The sequence below is a fragment of the Manis pentadactyla genome, chromosome 4, assembly GCF_030020395.1.
Source record: "Manis pentadactyla isolate mManPen7 chromosome 4, mManPen7.hap1, whole genome shotgun sequence".
Taxonomy (NCBI): domain Eukaryota; kingdom Metazoa; phylum Chordata; class Mammalia; order Pholidota; family Manidae; genus Manis; species Manis pentadactyla.
The window spans coordinates 62,581,652-62,609,179 of record NC_080022.1 but is presented as its reverse complement, the minus strand read 5'-3'; the positions used below and the strand labels follow the sequence as shown (position 1 = coordinate 62,609,179).

The 27,528-nt window shown below is 36.9% G+C and overlaps 2 protein-coding genes across 3 annotated transcripts in view; one reads left to right on the top strand and one right to left on the bottom strand.

The window, feature by feature from the left end:
• TNNI3K (TNNI3 interacting kinase) overlaps positions 1-27,528 on the bottom strand; it is a 336,780-nt gene that overhangs the window by 52,222 nt on the left and 257,030 nt on the right. For both annotated transcript variants that reach the window (XM_036890223.2, XM_036890222.2), the window contains one exon: positions 22,390-22,499. In XM_036890223.2, the coding sequence (XP_036746118.2) occupies positions 22,390-22,499 (110 nt within the window). The remainder of the gene's footprint in view (positions 1-22,389; positions 22,500-27,528) is intronic.
• On the top strand, positions 3,590-17,152 carry LRRC53 (leucine rich repeat containing 53). The gene is made up of 4 exons (XM_036890221.2): positions 3,590-3,677; positions 5,997-6,812; positions 11,712-12,227; positions 14,835-17,152. Exons 1-4 carry the CDS (start codon positions 3,590-3,592, stop codon positions 17,057-17,059), a joined length of 3,645 nt encoding a protein of 1,214 aa, XP_036746116.2. The 3' UTR covers positions 17,060-17,152.

Here is a 27,528-nt window from a genome sequence, read left to right as displayed (position 1 = left end):
AAGGCCTGCAGGTTTGCTTGCTTGAAGAACTAGAGGATGGAATTCGGGGCAACCAAATGTATTAGCTAGGGTTTCATAAGAAATTACCCCAAATTTAGTAGTTTCAAAAAACAACCATTTATTATCTTCCAGTTTCCATGGGTCGGGAGTCTAGTGCTGATTAACTGGGCCCTTTGCTCAGGGTCTCACCAGACTAAGATCAGGTGTCAGTTTGTGCTGTGTTTCTCATCTGAGGCTCAGGGGACTCTTCCAGGTTCAGTGATAGTTGGAATAATTCATTTCCTTGTGGTTTTATGATTCAGGTCCCCATTTTCTTGCCAACTGTTGTTTAGGGATGATGCTCAGTTTCTAGACAACGCCCATGGTTACTTCCAACATGGCCCATATAAGCAGTTCATGACATGGCCAGCTTCTGTTTCTCTAACCAACTGGAGAAAAATTCTCTGCTTGTAAAGGGGTCATCTGGTTAGGTCAGTCCTACCCAGGATAATCTTTGTGCTATATGAGGAAACAAATTATGGGAATAATTATTGTCATATTCATAAGTTCTTCCCACACTTAAGAGGAGAGGATTATCCTTGGCATGTACACTATGGTCCAGGAAACTTAGGCGCCATCCTAGAATCCTGCTTATTATACAAAACCACTAGAAAGTGAGGAGATATCTGGAAGAAGAGAGTCTGAAAGAGGGAGTTCCAGAATCTGCATATAAACTCTGCCTAATCTCTGGCTGACCTCTGAACCACATATGCATGGGGCAGTCTCTCAGCAGACCAGGTAGGCTAAAAGAACTGAGCTGAGATTAAATTTTTTGCCTAATACTGGGCATTTGTCTTACTATTTTCTCAGATGGAAGTACCTAACTTTTATCCTCTGCCTGATCAATCCTCTGTCCTAGGCAATGCTTCACCCTCTTCATGCCCAGCTCACAAGTTACATCCTTATTGCAGTGTCCAAGTGATTCCACAAGATACTTTTTGACCTTTATTTAGACTTACTTAATTCTTCCTTGTGTTATAACTATATGGCTATATACCTAACTAGAAAATGCTTTGAAGGTAAGCAATGGTTTATTTACTGCTGAATACCTAGCATGTTCCATTGCACAGGATAGCTTAGTTGAGTTCAATTGCTTCACACAAGTACACTAAATTGCATCATGATAATAAAAATTATTGTTTTGTCCACGATGATAAAAAATTATCCTCTCATTATTATCTGAACCACCACCAGCATCTCTTGTTTGTATTATTATAATTGCTTTCTAACTACTTTTGCTGCACCTGTTCTATGCCTATTAAAAGTATGTTCCCAACATTGTAGCCTCCCCACAACTGATATATTCAACAGTGAAAAGCTAAAAGCTTTTCCTTTAAGATTAGGAACAAGATAGGATGCCTATTCTTGCTTCTTTTATTCAGTATAGTACTGGAAGTCCTAGCCAAAGTAATTAGGCAAGATAAAGAAATAAAAGCATCCAAATTGGAAAGGAAGATGTAAAACTGTCACTATTTTCAGATAACATGATATTTTATGTAGAAAACCCTAAAAGACTATCTAAAAATTTTCTTTGAACTAATAAACTGATTCGGTAAAGTTGCAGGATACAAAAATCAATATATAAAAATCTGTTGCATTTCTATGCATTAATAACAAACTGACAGAAAGAGAAATGAAAAAAATCCTATTTACAATTGCATCAAAAAGAATAAAATATCTATGAATAAACTTAACCAAGGACGCGAAAGACCTGTACACTGAAAACTGTAAGACGTTGAACAAAGAAGTTGAAGAAGATGCAAATAAATGGAAAGATATTCTATGCTTATGGATTGGATTAGTTAATATTAAAATTTCCATACTACCCACAGCAATCTACAGATTAATGTAATCTCTATCAAAGTTCCAATGGCATTTCTCACAGAAATACAATAAACAATCCTAAAATTTGTGTGGAACCACAAAAGACCCTGAATAGCCAAAGCAACCTTGAAAGAGAAGAACAAAGCTGGAGGCATCCACTCTTTGATTTCAAGCTATATTAACAAAGCTATAGTAACCAACATGGTAGCCAAAAATAATCATTTAAAAATGTATTACAGATCAAGTAATTCCTCTCACAAAACTCTCTAATTACTCTCATCTTATTTGTATAAAAAAACCAAAGCTCTTGAACTCATCTGTAAGGCATGCACAGCCTGCCCCTACTTTCTGACCTCTTCCTTCTGTGTATTTGGCCATGCTGACCTCCCCAGGCTGAGCACATCATGATCTCAGGGACTTGGCATTTGCCATTCTACCTACTTGGACTGACCAGTGCCTTTACTTTCTCCAGGTGTCTGACTAATGTTACTTTATCAGAGAGTTTTTCCTTGTCTACCCTATTTAGAGCCCCCAAGATAATGCTACCTAATCCCTTTCTTGCTTTATTTACACAGTAGCACCTATCACCAGCTGACTTAATACATATTTCCATGTTTATTTGGTTATTGTTTACATCCCTTCATAAAGAGTCCATTCCATGAGGGCAGGGATTTATTGTTGTTCACTACTCTATGCCCAGTGGCTTGAGCAGTGCATGGCCTATAAAATGTGTTCAATAAATACTTGTTGAACAAATGATAGAATTAATGATTTTATGTTTTATTTACATTTTATTTCATTTTCAAACTATTTTATTATATTGATAGGGGTTTTTATTATAATTTGTTTCAAGTCTTTTTTTAAATTAATCAATCTGTGAATACATTATAAATGAATGACCTTTTTTGATAATTAAATCTAAATGGTATTAATATTTCACTGGAGGGCTGGAAAAACATCAAAATAATGATAAAATTTAACATTTACTAAACACTTAAGCATTTCATTTAACCTTTGCAATATTCTTCAGTATAGGCACTTATTATTATTTCTATTTTAAATGAAAAGGCAAAAATAAGAAAATGTAATAATCTAAGGTAATATAGTCAGTAAATAGCAGAGCTGAATTCAAAGTTAGGTAGAGCTTGTGATCTTAATGCTCCTTCATACTCTTTCTCTATGTGTCGCATCTAAATCCATAGGAATAATTCAGATGAAATTATGTAAGATTCAGTGCCTAAAGTTAGAAGCTGCATAGTAGAAAGAACACTGGACTGCCTTAAAATACTTGAGGTTGAATACTTAGTAGCCATGTGACTCTGTATAGTTTATTAACCACTCTGAGCTTCAGTTTTCTCAGCCTCAAACTAAGTGGCAGAATTAGAATTAAATAAGATAATGTATGTGCAAAAGATCAATAAACTGTAAGATTTTTACAAAGTAACTTAGTGTTTTAATAATGTATATTAATGGGTGTGTCCTGAATGTGAGCTCTCTAATTTATGGTCAAATGCTTTAACAGTTGGGGTTAAACTCTATACATGTTAAGGATTCTAGCCAATCATCTAACACATTGCGAGAACCCAAGATGTTCATTAAAAAGCAGAAATCCCCCAAATGCCTCATGAGCTGAATACAGTGAAATCATGCATAGTAAGTGCCACCAGTATGATGTGCATTGCCTTCTACTTGCCTTTCAGGTGGATGGCTCATGCTCTTCACCATCATGCTGCGGTTGGTGGCAGCATGTCCTGCATCGTGTGCAGTGTGTGCTGAAGATGCGACCCTTTGTCAACAGCTCACCTATATAATAGGTAATAAAGCCAATAATGCTAAAAAGCAGTGGTCAGTGTACCTGGCAAATGTGTTGTCTAGCCTTTCATTGTACTGACTGTTCTCTGGGCTCAGCCTGAAAGAGGTATACTTTTAAAGAGCAAGCCTTTCCTAGTGACTAAAGACTGTTAACATTGTTTTAGTTTCCTGTTCCTGATGGTCTCAGCCAAAACTATTTTAAAACCTTTAGAGGTAGTTGAGATATTTTGCTATTATAAAGGAATACCACCACTTTATGCAGCTACACACTTCTTTATATAAGATAAAAAATAGATCATTTTAATTATATTTTTGTTCACACCTTGTGCAGATTTGAACCCTATCACTGGCTGGGAGAAATATCAATGAATCAGAAACCTGAACTGCAATTGTTCAGCATTAGTAAGATTAAGTGATGTACCAGCAAAACAGATTATTATCAAAGTGCATCTAATTTTGGAAGTCTAGTCTTTTTTTATTGGTGGTAAATGAGCTGTAGAAATGCTAACAAGATACACCGCCTGTATTCATTACATATTGCTTGCTTAAGTCAACAATTTAATAAGACACCTTATTAACAAATTTGAGGAGAATGTGATTTACATCCTGATATCCAAGAAGAAAATATAAACAAGCTATAAGCTCCAGCAACGGAAAACTTTTAGAAACAAGTCTAAGTTAAGATGGAGTATAGGAAGGTGATTTCTTTCATTTCTAAAATCCTATGACTCTCTGAGAATTAAGAAGTAGATGTTCTTGTCATCTCTGATAGGAAAGAGAGTTTCGAGGCTAAGTGGTTGTACACTGTTTTCAACCAGTACTGAAAGCAATACCCTCCCAAATGGATTTCCGGACTTCACTACATTTTGTTTTCTAATCAGATAGCTGATATCTGTAAGAAACAAGTATTGCTTGCCTATGTCCTGTACCTCTATAACTTCCTTCTCATTTACAGAATACCACATTTGTGAAGTTGCAGTTCATAAACACAGAGAAGTAAACGGATGACTTGTGAGTGGAGCTTCTTTCTAGTCCTAGACAGAAGTAACTGGCAGCTATAGTAGCCTGCTCACTCAGTCAACAAATCTCTAGAGGACTGGTGATCCATAAAAACAAAGCTCCCTCAACCTACCATATCAAAAACAATGATGAGAGGAACAAAATGCCAAACTGGTCAGAATTAATAAAATTGAAATAATCAGTAATAAATACTGAAAATTCAAATAATCAGTAATAAATACTGAAAAAAATATTAGCATGACTTAAGCTTGCTTGTGCTGCAGAGACTGAAGTAATTCTTCCAAAAGAAGGCACTGTGAAAATCCTTTGTATTTTACATTTTTTTAATCTCTTTGTTTCAGTGATGTAGTCTGAATTTCATGAGGGAATTGTGATTTGCTTCCCCCACGGTTGATTGTTCTAATATCACCTGCAGACCTCCCAGGGACAATGGACTCTTCCATCCTTATGACACTGTCATTTGCAGTCAAAACAATTTTAGCATGATAAAGATGTGTTACAATAATTCCTGATTATAATACATCTTCATCGAGTTAAAATGCTTTGATTTCTAATGACAGAGCAGTGACAGCTCTGAGGTGATGATGGGGAAGGGATTTAACAGTTGGAAACCCTGAGTACCACCTGTCATCACATGATGGACCTCATTGGAGGGGACAGATATCAGAGAGGAGGCCAAGATGGCCCAGACTATAATGAGAACCCCACTGACAGATCCTTGGGTTGTCTGGAGAGAATATAGATCCTTATCAAGTTGCCAGTTTTTAGCCTGGAGCTAAAAAACAGAAACCAACCCTCCTTCTCACTACCTGCTCCCCAACCCACCTCTTTATGTTTGAGAGAAAAAAATGACTGACTTCACAGCATAAATATACATTGCTAGTGGAACTCTGGTTAGGAGGCTCAGACACAGGCTTGGCTCTTGTGTGAATCTGTTTTGTGCCAGCAGGGCTAGACAGGTCAGTACACAGCCTCACACACAGGCAGTCTGAAAAGCCACCTTCGAAAAAACATCAACAACGGTAATCCCAAACAATGAATTAAGTTTGAATCTAAAGGAACAGATGGGTTTATGTTTTTCAATAAACATGTCATAGTAACAAAGAAGATAAAAATCCATCATTCTGATAAAGAGCCAGCTTCCTCTTAAACTGAGAAGTCAGAGAATCGTTTTCACCTTGTTTATTGTTCCTATCCAGGTGATAAGATTGCTCAGAGGGTATTGATTATCTTTGCTCACCCCTGTACTCCCCTCCCACTTGTGTGTATCTTGTTTCTAGTATGTGCTTCTCTTCCCACAGCAGCCCCTGTGACCACGAGGGTTTTGATAATTACTGATGGATACCTCTCCTCTATAGAGAGCACAAACCTGTCTCTCTTGTTTAATTTGGCCCTGCTCTCTTTGAGCAGAAACGGCATCCAGGATGTTCGGGAAGATGCCCTTCATGGTCTTTCTCAGTTGCGTACGTTGCTGCTGGAGCACAACCAAATATCCAGCGCTGGGCTCACCGACCACACCTTCAGCGAGCTTCGGAGTCTGCAGGTGCTCGTGCTGAGCCACAACGCCCTCCGCACGCTGCGGGGGTCCTGGTTCCGAAACTCCAGGGGCCTGACCCGTCTCCAGCTGGACGGCAATCAGATAACTAATCTGACAGACAGTTCTTTTGCGGGCACAAATCTCCACAGTCTCAGACATCTGGATTTATCTAACAATTTTATTTCCTATGTTGGAAAAGATGCCTTTCGGCCCCTGCCTCAACTAGAGGAACTGGACCTTTCCCGAAACAGGCTGGCCCACATGCCAGATGTGTTTACTCCACTGAAGCAGTTAATCCTTCTGAGTTTAGATAAGAACCAGTGGAGCTGCACATGTGATCTTCACCCCCTCGCCCGATTTTTAAGAGAGTACATTAAGTCTTCTGCCCACACGCTAAGGAATGCCCAGGACCTAAATTGTCAGCCATCCACTACAGCTGTGGCCACAGCAAAGAATATGCTAAGGCTGTCTGAGGCCAACTGCAATTCCAAGGCTCCCAACCTCACTCTGGTTCTAAAGGACAGAAGTCCCCTCCTCCCAAGGCAGGATGTAGCCCTGCTGACTGTCCTTGGCTTCGCAGGTACGCCAGTGAGAAGTGTGCCCATCTCTTCTCCATATTCTTGAAGTACATTAAACGATGTGTTTCTCAGGAATTGGAGAAATTTGCCAGGGCTTGTAGAAGGAAGTGGTTGTCAGTAGATGTGGGAGGATATTGGCTGACTGGCACAGATTCCGAGAATTTCCTGTTTCAGAAAAGCTAACACAGTGGAAAGAGCCTTGGACCAGAATTCAAGAGCTCTAGTCATGGCATAACCAGCACTGTGACACTGAGTAAGCTAGTTTGCTTTTAGATTTGTTTTCTTGTGTGTCATGTGGGAATACTATCTATATTTAATCAGTCATCCATTTGTTGAGGAGTACTGGTGCATTCATTAAGATGCTAGGAAATAGGGATAACAAAGTGATAAGACAGCATCCTTTACCTCCAGGCACTCCCATCTGTGTCCCTCTCTAGAGCATAGTAAGAATGGGTGGGCTTTAGCAAGTGCCCGAGGAGATACTACTAGATGATCACGTGCATTCCTACTGGATAGTGGTTGCAGAGCACAGTGATTGAGTGCATGGGCTCTGCACTTAGAAGTTGGATTATGCGGGTTTGAATCCTGGCTCTGTTTCTAACTTGCTATGTGACATTGGGCAAGTTGTTTAATCTCCCTGTGCCTTGGTTTCCTCCTGTTTGAGGGTTTTGAATTCTTCTAAGATTTCCATTTGTCTAACTCATTCATAAACTTCTCCCATAGCTCCCCAAACTGACTAAGAAGAAGATAATATTCAACCCTTTATTTTTTCTAAGGTAGTTAAATATTTTTTAAAAGTATGCATCAGGTATCATGACATATCAGTGGATGAATAATATAAAATGATGCTCAGTGTCATTAGTCAAAGACCAAGTATGCATGAGATTTTTAAGTTATCTACCTTGATGTCTGTTTTCTCCCTATGCATGCAATGCATGGTGAAATCCTTTGCATCTGTGGGTAACCATGGGGATGAGAAGTGTGTGTGTGTGTGTGTGTGTGTGTGTGTGTGTAGCACCGGGGGGTGCCCCAGAGCTGGAAGACAAGAGGTTTGCAAATGGCATTCAGGACTGGACTGATGTATTATGAATATGTGCTATTAATAATTATTCCATAGCAGGTTGCCAGTGAATTAATTGAACATCAGATTTCAAACTCCTAACAGTTACCCTTTTAATCAGGATAGATGGAGACCAGCATCAGGTCTAGACAATGGAACTATCACCAGCAGTCATCAAATTCATCTGGAAGTGAATTCAAATCCTCTCAGAAAGAGAAATTATTTTAAAAACTGCATAACCATGTCAGTAATTATATGTTCTAAGACATAATTTACCATAAAAGCAAAAGCAACAGGGCAGCAGAAAGCTTTTCCTTAAATGTGCCTCTTAGAATACTAGCTCTAAGGTGTAACTAATAGATATTCCAATAAAAACACACACAGATGCACTTGTAAGCAATATGTTGAGAAGTTCAAATAGATTTGGGCAATGCTGGGTTAAACAAAGTGAGAATGGCTTCTTTACTGCAGCATTTCTCACTGGCTTTCATTTTCTAATGAGCATTATGAATATGGAAGAGGAAGATAAATGTGGAGCATTTCTCAAACTGACTTGACCATTAACCCTTTTATTTTGGCAGGTGATTTTGTTGAATTAGTGTTTTGTAGGCATCACTTTGGAAATATTACAAAAGAGTAATTTTCAGAGTCTTCTACATATCTTTTATATATATTTTCAGGAAAGATTTTGCTAATTTAACAACTATGTGCTAGTGTAGAGATAGATACAAATTCTAAAAGATTCCAAAGGTTTTGTCAAAATGATAGATACTTTATGCATGGATAAATTCTGATAAATTATAAGTATGATTACATACATGTGAAGTTATAGTATCTGACATTATTGTAATACTTTATCTTTCATTGAGAAATTGTTAAAGATGCTGTTTTTAAGAGTTATTCTTTTAAAAAAGCTCTGACTTTTGATATCAATTTATTCCATTAAGATTCTAGTCCTGAAGTAAAAATGTAGTCAACAGTCTATAATTGGGCCTCTGATTCCATTTCCTTCTTGGGCTATTGATAAATCATCACAATTCCAAAGAATATAAATAATCATATTCAGCAAATTTTAAACTAATAAGTGGTTATTTGGCACCAAACAGTGACATCTTGACACTTCCTATTCTGTGAACTGGTGGATAAAAAGAGAAAGCTTTCATGAAGCTGTAACGTTTCCAATACTTCAAGGAGAACTTACCGTTTTCTTTTCCCCCAGTTTTTACAACTCAGAAAGATTGTTAGACCACTTTTTAAAAATAGCAACAATGCCCATGGCAATGAAAGTTCAACCATCTTCTTAATAGCACGGTCGGCCTGTCTGCAAGCTTTATTTGCTGCTTTTGCTCTCTGCGCTAATAGAAACTGACCATACCTGAGTGGTAATATGATACAGACAGTTCAGGAATCAACAGCAGGAGAGTGAGTGGTTTCTTGCTCCTTAGACACAATTAGAGGAGAAACTTTATCCTATAATCAGATTATGCCTACTCTCATTTGAATGGCTCATGAATGTGTTTAAGAATATTTAGGTCTTTCTTTCCTCTATTATTTGGTTTAGTAACTGCATTAGCCATACAAAGTGTTCTCTTAATAATTCGTTCCTTGGATTTTGTTTTTCCTGTCAGTTGAGTCTTCTACCGCCTAATTAGGGCAATATAAAGCCTACACAACAGCAGCAGCAATCATAACTATAAACCACAGTGACCACTCATTGAACCTTACTGTACCGAAGAACTGTGTTAAACTTGTCATATATATATATATATGACCTCATTTAATCTCTGAATGGTATTAATTATCCCCATTTGATGGAGGAAGATGAATAAGGTTCAGAGAAATTAGAAAACTTGACTGAGGAAAGTGTCAGAAAAGAACTGCAAATCCTGAGTTTTCATACTCCATGTAAGAGATACAGAATATTTCTAAAATTTTATAATTTTCATATATTTTTAGCATTTTAAAACCAAAATCCTTGTTTGGAATAACCCAAACTCTAGGATCTGACAATAAAAACACTCTGATCTAATTTTTGCTACTATAAAAAAATGTGTCTTTAATAGAGATTAAATTATCTCAATATGTCAAAGCACTGTCTAAGAGCATATTGTTAAATAAATTAAAATGGGGCATATAAGACCTCAAGATATGGTACTACACAAGGGTGGAGGATTTTACAAGAAACTGCTATTCATTTTGGTTAATCTTTATTTTTAACAGACAAAATGCAACAACCATGTCGGATGCCTTCCCTTTTCTTTCAAGTTAAAAAAATATCATCACATTTTCATTAAAGTTGTCAGTAGTAGATAGAACCAGGGGGTATGTTGCAATCAGATTCTAGAATGCTCAAACTATCTCATTCACTGTCCTCCTTTCCAGAGTCAGGGAACGGAGTTCTCCAGGAAAATCGACTTGCCCAAGGTCACACAACAAGCTATAGGCAGAGCTGGGCTTAGAACACAGCTCTTCACTGAATTAGTCCTGAGGCCATGTCTTCCTGATCACCATTTTGGGGATTTGTAAGATTCCACCATGCAGAGATTTCCATTATCAGAATGTATAAACATAATTCTTTTGGTGTATTTAAGAATATACAATAAATACTTCTGGGGTGTCAGTGCCAGAGCTATGGGCCCTGGAGATACAATGTCAAAAAAGACTGAAAATATCCATTTCTTCAGAGCATTTGATCTTAGCAGGGGAAGAAAGTGAACAAGCAAGAGAATAACGGAACACAATAATTTTATTCTGTTTTAAGTGCTGAGAAAAAAGGAAATCACTGTGACAGAAAAGGAGTTAGGATGTAACTTAGAGAATTGGGTTTGAACAAATCTAGGAGGTGCTTGAAGATGCCATTTGTCAAGATGGGTAATGGTGGAGTTGAAACAGGTTAGACTCTGGCCTTGAGTCTGAGAAACACTCCCCTTCACAAATTTATTCAGAGGATAAACTATATGCCTACCTAGAACATGAAATGACAGTACCAGGCAGTCTGAGATTAGATGTCAATCATTTTATCATGGGAGTTCATAAAAGGGAATGATCTTTGCAAGATGGAAAAAACAGCAAAAGTACCAAGAAATTTAGAGGTATTGATTCAGATTTTAGTGCATAAGTAAAATTCAGATAAGCAGATAGAAGTGGTATAAGCACCACTAAGAGCACACACAAAGGCTCAGAAGTATATTTTAAGGCCAAGAGTTTGAAATGTAGTGTTTAAGTGTGGGAAATAATGAAAAATTAGGCTAGGAAGGGCAGTTATGGACAGATTGCATTGAGACTTAAATGCCAAGGAATTTGGCCTTTATGCTAGTAGGTAGTTAATGACATATTCTGAGGTAGGGTATGAATCTTTAGGGCTGATTAAAATATGGCAACAGCATGTAGAATAATTTCTTTCTTTTTTGGGGAGGAGGTTATGGAATGTGAGGATTTCAGGGTGTATACTACCTGTGGTCCATTTTTATTGACTATGGAATTAAGATATAGGAGAGTTGGTTTCCCATAGGCAGAAAAATAATTTTAATATAGGAAGTATTTTATCTTGAATGAATTTCAGATCAGGAGAAAACCCTTTTTCCTGCCAATGACATTCCAGATGGTATTATTTTTTATAATTTTTAATGGATACACACAAGGAAAAATTCAAATTAGAAAACAGAATGATTTCAATTAAATGGCCTCTGTCTGGACTGAAATTTTTCCACATAGTGGTAGACCTCCCACCCATTCTGATGCCCTTTAAGCATTAGCCTTGATACTTGTGGATTTCACATTTGGTGATTTACATGTTTCTTCCCACGATGTTATCTTTTACTGGTCTCTCTATTTGTCACAGGAGTTATTGTTCTCACTTGCCTAGGCTTAGTTATACTTAACTGGAGACTCCAACACGGCAAAACAAACAAACACACATCAGAAAACCTTTGTTGCAGAACCTTCGATGAATCCCTGTGTGTTCATGATGCAAAAAATCACCACGCTAAGGGACACTGTAACTGCCACTTAACTCAGGAAAATGAGATAAAGGTCATGTCCATCATGGGATCCAGAAAGGAAATGCCACTATTACAGGAAAACAGCCATCAAGCAACACTGGCCTCTGAGTCCACAGGCCTGGATGGATCATTTAGAAACCTGAATGGGAAAGACCGTGGGGCAGATGGCACTTTCTTCTGTTCTTGCGGCAGTTTGTTGCAGTCACAATGCTCAGAACTGCCTAAGAATATGTCATCTTTTAATGAAACAGACTTACTTACAAGATCCTGTCCAAAGAGAGTTGAAAAGCTAAGGAATCTCAAGCCTGGGGAAGTCCAACCTCAAATTCTGCAGCAGTGTGTAACAAGAGCAGGAGGTGAGTTGTCTTGTTTTAGAAAATCCCCCTCTGTTCAAATCCCTCTGAAGGAGGTAGTCTCCTTAATTTTCTCAGCAGGGAAATGCCATAAAAATCACTGTAGTAACAGTCCAGTCCTCTTCTACAGATACTGGCCATATTGTGTGTGTGTGTGTGTGTGTGTGTGTGTGTGTGTTTGGGGTGAAGTGTAGATGGACACTCCCCACTCTTGGGAGATGAGAGTACATCTTTGTGACCCAACACCTACCAATTTTTTAAAAGTAAGTCTTTTAAATAACAAAATGCTGTTAAGACTTATGGGAGGTTGAATATCAGCTTCTATTCCAACATCCTTTGAGCTCTAATGCCAATTCTGCAGTAAGTAACCTTCCCAGAGCATGACATGTAGAAGAATGGGCCTTCTAAGCTAGTGATTCATTTCAGAAATGATATCAAGACACATATTTTGCTTGCTGAGCTGTCAGGGATGATAACTTCCTAGTCCAGGGAAAGTCAGGACTTAATTCATTGTCCCATGTAGGGAGCCAGGTGAATCTGGCGTGACATCTGCCCACTGTACATGGGTGATGTCAATATTTAGGTGGAGGCAATGAATTAAATGTCTTCTTTTTTCTTCCTGAATAGTAAGGTGAAAACTTTGACAGCTGCCCTGTAAAGAGATTCCTGTCATTTGTTTGAACTGATTTACAACAAGCAGAGCTTTCTATCAGAATATGAATGACAGAGGTACTGCACCAGGAAATTTTTACCTTAGAGATCTGGCCCAAGGATGGATTTGGGGACATTTAGGAAGGAATGAAACTTCTTTCTATTTCACATGTGGTATAAAGCAAGATGTAAATTTATTTCATTCTATTCCCCAGACTAAAGTTCTTACCAGTTTCTAGGGACTGATGATTTGACCCAAGTGAGGAATGGCCAAAGAGAGAAACATCTTCCATAGAAAACAGATCAGACTGGTTTTAGTTGATAAAGAAATAAGCACTTAGCTTTTCCATAGCATCATACCTTAGGCAGATGTTTCATTTTAGGTTTGTCTACCACCTTCACTCCTTTGTGGGCAACTCCTAAAGGGAATATGGTCTCTTACCCACTTAAAAACCAGTCCCTTGTTTCACACAGAGAACACTGGTTTATCAAACCAACACAATTACTTTTAAGAAAGAGTTGAAATTCTGCTACATGCTAGGCATACTACTGGAGCTGAAGAGGATAGGTATTTGAGGAGAAAATAACGAGGTATATCTGCTTTAGAACAGAAGTCAGTGAGAGGCAGTATCTCTCTGATTATTCCTTCTTAGAAACATAGAATCATAGTATACCTGGGGTAGAGGAGACTTTAGAGATGATCTAGTCCAATAGTTCTTACTACTTATCTTTGAGTCACAGTCGCAGATTTCTCTTAGAATCTGATAAAGTCTAAAAAGTCTTTCCTTAGAATAATTTTATACCCATACAAAGTTCCTATCTAGTCTAATGCCCTGAAACCTAGCAAGTAACTGGGTTCTCCAAGGTCACCTAGAAAGTTGAAGGCAGATCTCAGATTAGAATTTGATACTAGTCTGTGGTTTAGTTCACCACTTCCTTTCTAGCACTGAACAGAAATACTTCTTTCTTCTTTTAGATAAAACAAACAATTTCCCAAAACAAGAGAAAGTGCACTAATAAGGTGTAATTTTAAACTTAATATGCATTGTGGTTAAGAGGATGGGGTTTCATGTCAGACAGACCTGGGTGAAGTTCTGTCCATATCGTTTAGCTGACATGTGACTAGGGGAAAGCATTCAAACTAAGTTTTTTTCTTCATATGTGAAAGTGGTAGCATATTAGGACTTGTCCAGTAGATCAGGTCTCTTGTGAATATTAAATGACTAATGAATGTACAATATTTAGCACAATGCCTAGCTCTTTGTATATGATCAGCTGATGGTAAATATTACTAGTATTTTTGTCATTAGTATTATTAATATATATCATTAATAATTTATTAACATGTACCACTTAAAAGTCCCAGACAGAGACTCCTGTAACATAGACCAGGCAAATTCCAAAATACTTATTCATTTAATAAATATTTAATAAATACTGTATTAAGTGAAAGGAAGTAAAACAGATATGGTCTCTGTTTTGCTGGAGCCAATAGTATCACAAATATTTCTCTTTTGCTGTTGAGGCCATTCTCTGCTTGAAACCTGAACACTACTCATTATTATATCATGTCCTTCTTAATATTTAGTTACAAGTGGGAAATAAATGTGAAAAAATCATTACTATGTTCATTTGAAAAAAAATTGATATTATTCATATTTAAAGTTAACCTAATCAATCAGTAATCTAAATATTTACACCTATGAATTTTTTAATTTATAATTCCACAATTTTTAAGTTAGCATCACAACTGATAAAGATGTGGTCATAAAGAGTGTTATTGCAAACACACCAAACTGCCAAATGTCCTTTCTGGAATTTAGCAAAAAATTAGGAAATTTTAAGAATTGCCATAATCAGATGAGTCTTTTTTATACCTTTTATAAGGTTTTAAGCATCTGTTTGTTGGGGCAATAAAACACTGCTGAGTGCTAAATTCCTGCATTTATTGTTCAGCAGATATCAGCAGTGACACATTTCATAGAAGATATGCAATATCCGTTTCAGCTTTGGCAAGAGAAAGTCTTGGAAAGCGTTTAACAAATGAATCATGGCAGCCTCCAATAGAAAAAGAAGACAATGGCTTACAACCTCACAGGCAGAGGCATTTTATTACAGGCTCATCATCCAAGTCTTGTGAGCCTGAGGAACACTATGTACAAAAGATCTTACAAAAACATAGATCAAAATATGATGATCCTTGCAGTCTGTTAAAAGAGAGCAGGCCTAGGTATTTTCAGCCAAACAATTCTCTTATCTGTAAATATGTGCCCTGTGATCAATTTCAAGATTATGTGAAAGAAAAGCCAAATTGTCCAGCACATTCAAAGTCCAAGAAAGAGCAAATTCAAATTAACAGTGCAATAAAAAAATTCCTTATGCATGAGGACAACAGGGAGTTAGCAGGATTATCAACAAAAATCAAGGAAATGTATTTCCCTAAGAGGGTTAGCTTTCATAGTCCTCATTTAGTAGAACAAAATAGGTTGGTGATGTCATCCAAAACATCAACCCATTTGAAACAGAAGAAAAATCAAAGTAATCAACTGACCAGCTTGGATCTCAAGAAATGCAGTAATCTTCGGGAGAGAATGAGAGGAAAATGGCTTACTGATCCACAACTTCTGAAAAAGAGGAGAGCCAATCAATCTTACCTCAAAGGGAAAAGTAAAGGACAAAATTCAAGGATAAAATTAAATTTGCACCCTTTTAGGAAAGTCAGAGTCCATCCAGAAAAATCTTTTCCAGAAATGCCAAAGAAATGCAGACAAGTATTGTTACCACCTAATAAATTATCCAAAGCTCCTGAGAAAGAAGCCAAAATAAACCTTGTGTCCTCTGCAGATTTTCTCCGACAGCCAGAAAGTAACAATTATGTCAGACTCAATTCAAAGAGGTTACATCTCAAATATGCCCCAAAGCAGACCCTGTATTACCAAAAGACCACTCGCAAGTCTCCTCTGTTCAGTGCTGCCAACCTACCTGCAGCCACTCAGAGCTCTATGGAAGGAAACTGTCACCCTGCTGGTCACATTCCTGATGGAAACCCATCAACATCGCCTCAGGCCACTCCCCTCATAGCTGAACACAAGTACTCAGCCTCTCAATTCTCAGTTGAGCAAATGAAAGGTGCAGCTCATCTCACATGGGAAGTTCCTAGTTATTTACCCATTACTTGGGAAAATATAGGAAGTGATGTTTTAACACCCTGCTATTCCAGGGGGGCTACTAACCAAGGGGCATCAGAGCCCAGTGTGCACATGGAGCAGGACCAATCAAAGACCAGTGAGCTAAACCAGTTTTCTGTGTCCCTGGGAAATCAAACACAGCCTGTAGATGTTCATAAGACTGACACATACAAGGAATGTACTTTAGATCAAAATCAAATTTTACAACATGTAGAGCAAGAGTCAAGTCATGAACAACTTGGAATCAAAGAAAGAACATCAATGACAAAACCCAAAATATCACATCAAATTGTAGAAAGTTGTATTATGGACGAAGGAAAGGATGTAGGAAAAAAACTTCCTGAAGGAGAAACTTATGATTGCTCTCTCATTCCCCAGACACAACCCAAGGGCAACCTAACACTTAGGAAGACAAATTCTATTCCATACCAAAATAGAATAGAACTTCCCAAGGATACCAGCCCTTCTTTTAGTACTCCCGCCATTTGGCAACTAGCTAACAGTGGTGGAAAAGGAATTGACAGCACAAATGCATTGCCCAGAGATGTTGGTACTGAAGCACAAGAAATAAAAATGGGAGGGAAAGAAGAGAAAAAAATGCTTGATGAAAGCAGGGCAAATTCTAACGTGTTAATTAGGACCACACAGATGACCTTAAAAAGCTCCACGAAAGAAAAGCAGCAAACTTGGGAAAATGGAAAAAGCGAAACACAGATGTTACATGATTCTAGGTCTGTTGAGGGGATTATTACAGCTAAGGATTTGAGTATCTCAAGTTCCTGTGATATTGAAAATAGACTACCTCATAGTGACGTAAATCTCAAACTTAATAGTAATATGCATGATTTGGAAGAAGTACAAAATATTCAGCCAGATGAAGATAACAGTGCATATAAAGAAGATACAATGACAGTGAGGACACAGGAAGCACTTGCCCTCTTTCCACACTTAAAAGACAGAAGTTTTAAGGCAGAAAATGAGGTTACCGATTCCTAGAAGAATAAATGAAGTTGAAAACTCTGCTCCAAAACCTGAACTGTATCTACCATCTGCTGATTATGCTAATACATCACCGTTAGAGGCAGAACAAAGTGAAGAAAATAACTGAAATAAGAATCATTTTCTACTATAGCTTTCTTCAAAAAGACACACAAACACCTCCTAGTCTGCATGCATTTCAAATGCATTATTTTTGAGGAAAAATCCTCAGTAACTCTTCGTTATCAATGAGACAAAGTGCAAGGTTGAACATAAGGCAAAAATTGAAGATGGAGCCACAAGTTATGTTTGACACAGGTAATTGAGTTTGCTTCTTAAGGAATGGGAAAATGAGAAAGAAAAGTTTTGCCTAGTCCTAGAATAGAAAGCAAATAGTGAAAAAAAAAGCCTTAAGCAAATGAAAGATTAAATAAGAAAAAAGTACTTGAGCGGTTTATACTTGATGTTTATTTTATGGAAATTACTATACACATCTCAATTAGTGGTATTACAATATTGCTTTCTACACAGATGATTATATATTCATATTTGTGTCTGATCTGTTTTCCTAATTATGGTATGAAAATAAAAATTGAGTTTGTTAACTGTAGTCTAGCTGATATGCATATTGGTATATTTTAACCATTTGTAGCTGTTCTGTTGACAATTATCCTAGATCTTAAGTAGAAGTTTCTAAAACCTGTTATTTCTTTAAGAGAAAAAAACTAAAGATTTGCAGGCATGGTAGGCCATTTCTGTAAAATCTGTAAAATCCTATAAATCCACTAGGTGGAGATCTCAGCTTCGATCATTTCAGAACAAATGAGGCCTCAAGATCAACACAATGGATCCTGAACAAAAGGAATTTTAATGAGCTTTATTGCCAATTGTTACTAACTTAAGATTTTGGAAACTAAATAACCCATTAGCTTGCAAGCTTTCAAGGTTTGATCTCTTGAGTTTAGCATGCCACTACTGTATGGTCGAATGCTCCTCTTTGTGCACAGGAATTAAACATCCTTACAAATATTAGGTTTAAAAGCAATAGTAGAATAAGCATCTCTCACTCAAAGCCATTCTTATTTGAAAGACAGAGGTATACACAAACAATTTTATTATTGATATTCCAGTAAAATGTTGAAAGCATTTTTCATGCTATAGAATATTAAAATATTTCAAATTTCCTAGAGGGAAAAATGTCACAAAGGCAACTTTCTCTTCCCCTATCCCTATACCTAAGTTTCTATATTTTTATATCTACATTTGGCAATATTATAAAGCTGAAAAGACTATTAGAATAATGTAAATATTGCTTACATGCCCCACTTCTGTTTTCTTTAGTATTCAGAATTGCTAGCAATGATGTAACTTCTTATTTTTGAAAGTCCCTAACCTTATTCCCTCTCTTCTTTTTCTCCCTGGGTTCAAATGTTCTTGATTTTAACTCCAACTCCTCTCTCCTCTATTTTTGTTCAGCCTCTCTGCTTGTGCTTAACTCCTGTGCCATCTGTCTGCGTCCTCTTATCCCACTTCATTTGGTTACGCACCTTTAAGGTGAGAAGAACATCTGTGCCAACTTCTTGCACAATAGCTTTATTCCAACTGGCAGTTCCCTCAGTTTTGTAGTCCAGGTTATATCTCTTGGTAGCTATTTTTCTTTTTCATTCTCCAATTTTTTTTTTTTAGTCACCTTCCCCTTGCCACAGAGCCCTTAGCTTTGTTCTTCTCTCACTGTCAACAATATCTCTGCTATCTAAGGGCCTAACGAGTACTCTGGTCACTAGCTGAGATGACAGGTGTCCTGGACTCTTTCCTCTTTTCCATTTCCTAAATCCTGTCTTTCATCTCCTTATGATGTTATGTTTCCTTTGAAGTAGTTCTCAAGTTTACCCTTGCTGCTGAATCCCCATGGTAACCACTCTGGTCTGTGTTGTAATCAACTGGATTATTGCAGTAGCAGTCCAGCTGGATGCTCTGACTTCAGTGTCTCTTGCTTCAGCCCGCTGGTTTCAGCCCACTGGTTCTCTGTCATTATTGGGCACAAATCACCTGGGGTGCTTGTTAAAATGTAAAGTCTCAGGCTCCATCCTAGAGATTTTGATTCAGTAGACTTAGAATAGGGCCCTAGCGTCTCCATTTTAATTACTATTCTGGGTAATCAGGAGCATGTACTGTGCAGCCCACACATTAAGAAACAACATGTAGCTATCCCAGTGCTCACTAGAAGATAACTGAGTACCTGCTTCACCATAGGAACTACATATAGTATTTGAGTAGGCTAATAAATCTTTTCATACCACATTCTGATGAATTTTCCAACAAAAATTACTTTTACCATATTTCTTCCCTGCTTTACAGACAAAACTATAATTACCTAGAACTTTATGTCCAAATTCCCTATTCTGGTTTCCAAAGCTTTCCAAAATCTGATCTCATCCAACTATCACGACTTTTTCCACCTCCCACTGTTTTCCAACAAGCATTTCTCATGTCAAACAGGACGGTGTTCTCATGGTCCTCTTCTATCGTTATGGGCCTTGATTATGTTCTGTCTTTATGGGTCTTGACTAAGAAGACACACACAGGAGACAATAACATACTTCAAAAGCAAGGGTTGAGGCAAAGGCAGACATGAAAGAATGAGGAGTCAGGTTGATAACCTAAGAACTGGTAATGACTGTGATAACATGATGTTAATTTCTTAGATCTAAAGATAAACTTATTTCAAATGATGCCTGGTATACAGATTTAACCCCTCAGTGATGACAGTCTTCCAATAAGTGTCTCCGTAGGTCCTTTCTCAATGAATTTGCACCTGTTCTCTTTGCTTGGACTGGTTTTCTCTCTCACCAACCCATTCATTCAGCAAACTCCTGTTTATGCTCATGATCTCAGCTCAAGTATCAACTTCTTCCAGGGAGACTTTCTTAACCTACACTATACCTATGTACCCTACTTGCTAGTATTCCTTTAGTATGCATTCTCATTTAATCTTGTTTTCCTTTATCTTGGCTTAAAACTATAAAATCATTAAAGTGTTTATTCAATTAATCTCTATATAACCATTAAGGCCTTAGGCTCTCTTGAGAGCACATCTCCATTGAATCCTCAGTATGTATTCCTGAGGCTGTACATAATACAGACTTAAAAAGTAATCACTGAAGGAAGGAATGAACACTACCCCATTGTTTTCCTGTTCCTCACCATTCATCCTACTGGCGTGGTGAAGACCTTCCTGGGCCATGATAACACAGGCCTGTCACAGACAGAAGCAGCTTGACTTCCTACTGCTGAGATAGGCGTGGAAGCCAAGCCAGAGCCCGCCTGATAGACAAGCCCAGATACAGCCAGTCAGCTGGAGACCTGGCTTCCTGCTATGCCCTCTCCTCATCCTCCTCTGTAAACCTCATCCGCAGAGCCCAGACCCTGTGCTGATAGGCTTCACTCATTAGCAATAAAACTTTTCCACTAAGCACTCAAGTTTCGGTCCTCTTAGTATTTATTATTATTATTATTATTATTATTATTATTATTATTATTTTAATTTAAATGCACCTATTCTGGTTCTTTTTCTGATTTCCCAACCTATTCAACTTGTGGTATCTATTCAACCACCCAAAAAAATGCTTTTAGAAGCTTCCAATGAACTGTTTTGTCTCCAAATTAAAACTCTCATATGTCTCTTATCTTTAATCATAAAGAATCAGTTAATAAAGGCAAAAGGGATTCCCTTGATTGTTATGTATGCTTTGGAACAGCTCACACCCATTCAGGCAAGGGAATTCTGGATTAAGTGTTCAGTACATATATTCCTAGAAAATATACCTGAGGTTCAGGGGCTCAAGGGGAGTTTTTCTTAAGTTATTTTAAGTCATGTAATTGTAAAGACAAAATTTTCTGGATATTAAAATTCAGATGAGGGGGATAGTAATAAGCAATAGTGGTACTCATTTATTTACTCGATGAATATTTTTGAGCATCTACTAGGTATGGTCCAAGCTGCTGGGGTTACAGCAGCAAACAGAACAAAATGAACAAACAAGTCTTTGCTTTCATGGAAATAACATTCAGATAGTGAGGGAGGATTCTAGACAAATAAATATATAATCTTGATTGAGTGCTCAGGAGAAGAGGTTAGTGCTTTTGAGATATTCAATCCATATCCCATAATCATCTTCATTTTAATTCAGAAGAGTTTCTGTACACCTGTGGGATGGGTAATGACTTGGTCTGGGTTTTGCCTTTAGAAAAAGAATGGGAAACTTGCTTTCTCTTTGCAAACATCTGGACTGGGGCTTATTCTATTTCTCCTTTGGTGAGATACTTGCTGAGATGATAACAGCCTCACTTTATCTGCTGCTTGTTGAAGAGAAGGATCAGGAACAAGGTTGTACATAAGAAAAAGACAACAAGAATTAGAATGGTTTGGACTGGACAAATAAGGACCATAATATCTTAATGCATGAGGATCTCCAGTGTAAAGAGTATGAACTAATTCTTCCCCCTCACAGCAAAAGAATCAATGTGGGCTGATGTCAAAACACAAGGATTTCAATAAACAACAAAATATACTTGCAGGGGATTCTTAGACACTGTATTAAACTGTTACCAGGAGAGAAGTTGGGGAATCTCCTTTGTCAATCTCTGAGAACAATGCATACATCAGTCTGTTCAGTGTAGTTAAGAAGAGTCTTTTCCTGCAGACAGATGGTCTGGGGTTTCATTCTGGGATTAATGACCATTGCCCTTTACTCTCTTAGATCTATGATCTTATTTAAAAATGTCCTTTTCATTGTTTCCATATTCTAGTTTACTTATTCCTTCCATAACATCAATCCCTCTATTTGGACTCTAAAAATACACTCTTGACCACTTTCCCACACAGCCAGTGATGAGAGAAGAGCTCGGACCAGGTCTCAGCCTCCCGCATGAGCCAGAGCTGCTAAAGACCACTTACTATGGGGCTTTTGCCTGAAGGTCGGCCTCACGGTGAAAAGCTAACACAAATTCATCTCATTCCAAACTTCTTTCTTTAGAAAATGACTAAGTGTGGTTCAAACGTAGTTAATAAAATTGCAGCTGAGATGAGACTCTGAATCATCTGTCATATCTTGGTCTCTCTTTTACTAATCAGTTGTGAGAAACATTTCAAAATCAGAGAGCAACAGCAAAGAAATATGAGTTACTCAGACTTCTTGAGGCAATTAGAGACTAAAGAGCAGAAGGCAAATCAGTCTTCCTGTCTTGACAGTCTTAAAATATACACTGAAAGGAGACTTTGGAGTTATACTATTTGTGACAGATTTTGACCATAACACATTTTCTAAGAGGAAATAAAAAGTACTCACTTCAGGACATGCATTCCACCCTCGCATCAGCAGAGAAGATATGGGCTTGGGAATGGAATAGCCAATGGGAGGTCTGATATGGTGGTAAGCCATGTCTGCTGCGGCAGCCGCTGCAAACCAAATGGTCATGTCAGCTTTGAAATTCACATATTTATTTCAAGAAACATATGAACAGACAGCAAAAAGTCATCAAAAATCAGTCTGTGCAACATCAGCAGAGCTTCCAAGAGAGCTCTATGGTGTTTTTTTAATTAAAATATTGGATGATTTGATACTATAACTTTATAATTGTGCATTCATTCAGTTGTACAGTCAACAGTGAGCAGAGGGAATTTACACAGGAGAAAAGGAAGATACAAATGAGCACACAAATATCAAGTTGTTCAGTGTGTGTGTCTAAAGTGTAGGGTACGCATATGATGCAATAAGAAGTATAGGAAGTAAAGATTGAAAAGCAGATTGGGCCAGACCATACAATGTCATAAACCCCAAACGAAAGATGTGGTAAGACATGAGCCACTGGACTATGCACTTATTAAATCACCTGGATCACTTGGGCAGAACAAAGGACTTTTTAAAGCTTAAATCCTATTACTGGTTACAAGAATGTTGGGATTTTAATTTTTAGTATTTATAAGGTTGTGATAATTTGCTAAACTTTGTTAGATACTTCAAATTCATCATTTTAGCTAATTCCACTCATTTATTCAGCTCCCTTGTGTTGCATGCTGGCTTGGATTTCTGAATATTGTTCATCTCAAACTCCCCAATACTGTGTTGTGATATTGGGACTTCATTGAAAATTTCTAGTTGCTAAATATTTTTCTGTCCTTCAACCAGTGATTTCCACATGCCCTTGGAAACCAAGATCATAACTGCTTTTGTAAAATCCATTTTGTATCAGTCATCACAGTAGATACATATATAAGCTCTTTCAATCCTACTAACAAACATGTAAGGTAGGCATTACTGTTATTTGTGTTTGTGTTGTGTGTGTATATATAACTAGCTTTTAATTCACAAAAGATTTAAATAAAAGTAGTAGTTGGTGTAACTTCTTGTTCCAGATTCCATGCTCTCTTCAGCCATTTCACACTGAAAATACTTTATAAACAACAAATGAAGCTTTTTTTATTCCAAAGAAAAATTGTTCTGCACCAGTGGAGGACAAAGTTCCAGAACATTGCTGCTTCCTACCTTCTAGATTGTGATAATAAGAATTTGTCTATATCTTAATGACTTTTGAGATATGACCCACAACCAATACCTCTCTTCCACCAAAATTTACTCCAAAAATATTCTGTTTATATACTCTACTTCCATAAGAGTGAGTGAAAGCGTATGCAATGTAACTTAACACTTTGCTTTATGGATCAGTCAGAATTACTACCTAGTTTCTCAAATGTAAAATTTATACTTGTTCTTTGTAGAATTTTAAAAAATCAAGAGAATTAGAATAAAATCCTGAATATATTCAGAGGGAATAGTTGTTAAAAATTATCAGTCTTTCTTATATATTCTTTATACTCTTGAGCTCATGTTCAATATATAATTATGTAATACTTTTTTCCCTAAATTAAACATGAGAATTTTCTGATGTTATTGAAACTCCATGTTGACATATTTTTAATGACTCTGCATTTAGTGTGATTTACTTAATCAATCCTCAAATTTAAGTTGTTCAAATTTGGGTATAAACACTTCAAAGAATATCTTTTCCCTCATGAATTTCTTGATTTCCCAGATTACTTACTTACGGTATTTTGAGGGGTGAGATTAATATGTCAAAGGGCATAACTTCTTTAAAGACTTTTGATAGATACTGATAAACTGTTTTCCTAACAGTTGTACTAAATTTATACTCTCAAAGCAAGTGTGTGAGAGGATTTTCATTATGCCTGCACCAGAATTAGGTTTTCTCTTTTATAAAAGATTTTGCTAACATGAGAGGTAAATATACCAGATCATTTGTAATTGTTTACATTTTGTCCTTTGATAAGTGAGGCTTATTATTTTCCCAAATATTTATTAGTTATTTGTAGTTAAGATCTTAAGTTCATGTCCCTTGCCCAACTGGTGTTTTAATATTTTCTTTCAACAGCTCTTCCAATTGTACAGCGGTTCAAGATTGGGGGCAAAGTCAGGATTCCATTTCTGCTTTTATTTTCAATGCCCTTTGTAGAATATTTGCACTGTCATATTTGTGAGCCATTTCTAGCCACTATCAAGTAGTTATATTTGGTGACACTGAGCAAACAAAAAAATAAAAGACTGGTCAAAACATATTTAGCAAACTTAACATGACTTGTAAACTGTGTTTTTTGTGTCACAAAAATAGGCATGTTAGGTTTCTTGCATTGGCTACTCTTGGCTATTTTAAATACTTTTTGGAATGAGGTAAAGAAATAAGCAAATAAGTCGACGTTTAATGATCATTGATTTTCTAACTCCACTTTTTCACCTTCTGACCATTCATTTGGATATTGTTAATTTGGCGCAGCTGTAAGCATCTAAACCAGTGCAGTGAACACATTTAAACTAATTATACAGACCCTAATGGGTGGGGAGGAACTGTTCATAAAGTGAGTCAAACTCAGATGCAGGAGCCTAATGTCTCCATTAAAACTCTTTTAGACTGATATCAAGTGCATGAAGTTACTTGTTTGCTTCTTGGCACTGTGTCTGGAAAATCAGTTTAAGATGAATGATATTTAATTCTTCATTATTCAAAGTACATTCTACAAGGTCTTGGCATCTCCTTCTGGCTTTTGCTCTACCCGCTCTTGGCCATGACACTACTCATCAGCACTTCTGCCAGAAAGTGGGCAATGCAGCACGAGGAGTCGTGGAATTGAAATCTGTCACCTTCGAGGTTGCTTTGTCCATCGTGCCTAGGTGGTCATGCTACACTAACAGCTGGGAGATCTTTTGGTATTCCAGATGCAGGAAAGAGACTGTCAGCCCACTCATCAACATTTTACCTTGATTGCTGCATAAAATTTTATTAAATCACATTAAATGATTTACATAGATATTGGTTTCTATATTCACAATTGAAAGTTTGCTATTAAAAGAGAATAAGACTAAATTGAAAAGATACCAATAAGTATTGAACACCTATCATTTCTTCAGCACTGTCCCAAATTAATTATCAATAGTTTCGTAAAGCTTGTAATTTAGATTCTAGAAGACTGTACAGTAGAATTTTGTGCAATGATGAAAATGTTCTTCTGTGCTGTTCACTATGGTAGCATATAGCTATTAAGCACTTAAAATGTAGCTGCTATGACCAAAAAACTGAATTTTTAATTTTATTTAACTTCAATTAATATAAATTTAAAGTTAAATAGCCATATGTGTCTGGTAGCTTACATATTGGACAGCACAATTCTAGTGCATAGCTGTGTCCCACTCTTATTATCCTGAATAAGACTGGAATTAAACACAGTTTAGTGAGTCACCCTCAAGGATCTACATAACCATGGTATCAATTTGCGGATTCAAGGTCTTCCTTGTTTATCAATACTTAACAAGAAAAGAAAATGTATGAGTGGAGACTGTCAGTGTTCCTAAAGAGGCCAGTGAACTATGTAACAGGCATTCAATATAACATATGAAAACCTTCATTCATTTATTCATGTGAAAGTGTATTCTATGAGAGTGATAATAGAGTAAGAAAAAAATGAAGTGTTAATGTTTTTCAATAAAATTTGGTAAATGGATGAATAATTAATAAAGAAATGAATTACTGCATTTGTTTCACTGCTTTTTATGGCTCAGTCATAAGTTTTGAAATGTGATTCCTTTTTCCTGGGATGTTCTTCCCTACCCTCTTTTCCTGCACCTCAGGTACCATCACTTAGGTCTTAGGTTAGATGAACTGTCTCTGGGACTTCCTAGGTATTCCTATAGCCACCTGCACTATGACAGCATGCACTGTATTATATTATATTATATATATTATGTTATACTTAATTGCCAACTCATTTGCTTGACTCTGCAAATAGATCAAAAGCTCCTTAGGTCTGGGCCTGTGTTTTCACCATTGTATTTCCTGGGCCTAGTGCAGTGACTGACAATTAATGGGCATTCAATTGATATGTACTGAATGTCTCAATAAATGAGAGAATTCAAAATATGATAGCACTGGAAATGACATACATTGTGTTACATAGGAGTCAGTAAATATTTATTGTACAAAAGAATGAAGATAATGGATTAATGCCAATTAATATCTTGCTTATTATCTTGACAGACAATAATGCCTAGTCATCAAGAAATGTTGCAGAATGAATATAATGTTGAGTTTTATATAAAATTACAACGTAATTGAGTAAATTGAGATTTGGTGACACATTTTGTCCATAACATTCTTTCTTGTTCAAAACATGTGGGGACGTGGCTTCCATAAACTGAAGCTGTGTGACTATTAAGAAATGCCCTTAACAAGGAAATCTGGAGACTTCATTTCCAGTCTGGCTTTGCTTTTAACTCTCTGGGAGATCCAAATTAAGTTAATTTGCCTCGGTGAGTATTAATTTCTTTAAATGTAAGATGAAGCAGTGAGGACACAGTATAATAGTGACAAGCATGGAAAGAATGGGCTCTAGAGACAAGCAACCATGCATTTTAAGTCTTGGCTATTCCTTACTCGCATGCAATTCTGAGCATGTATCTTGGTCTAATAGAATCTAAACCACAGGTTACTTTTGGAATTAAAGAGATAGTGTACATAGAGCATCTGGCATATTGTTGGCTCTTAATAAGTGGTAGCTGTTCCTATTGCTACGATTATCATCATCTCAGATCATAGGGTCTTACTGGTTCCTTTTAGTCTGAACCTAGAGAACTAGATATCAAAAACATTGTATATTTTCTTAGTGTTGTGGCCAGAAATCTTAGTTCTTTTTGAGTTTTTTTTAGTGTGACTACCAAAGTGAAAGATTGAGTTACTGCAAATTACAAGGCTATAAACCTTGTCTGTCATCAGTTCCAGCTCATACTATCACATGGCATTGTGGAGAGGATGACTATGCAGCTTTCCAAAGTGAACTTAATTACCTATACATTGCTACTGGATAAATTGGTGCTAGATTTAGAATTTCTAAAGTAACCTATCACTCTCTTATGTTTTATAAA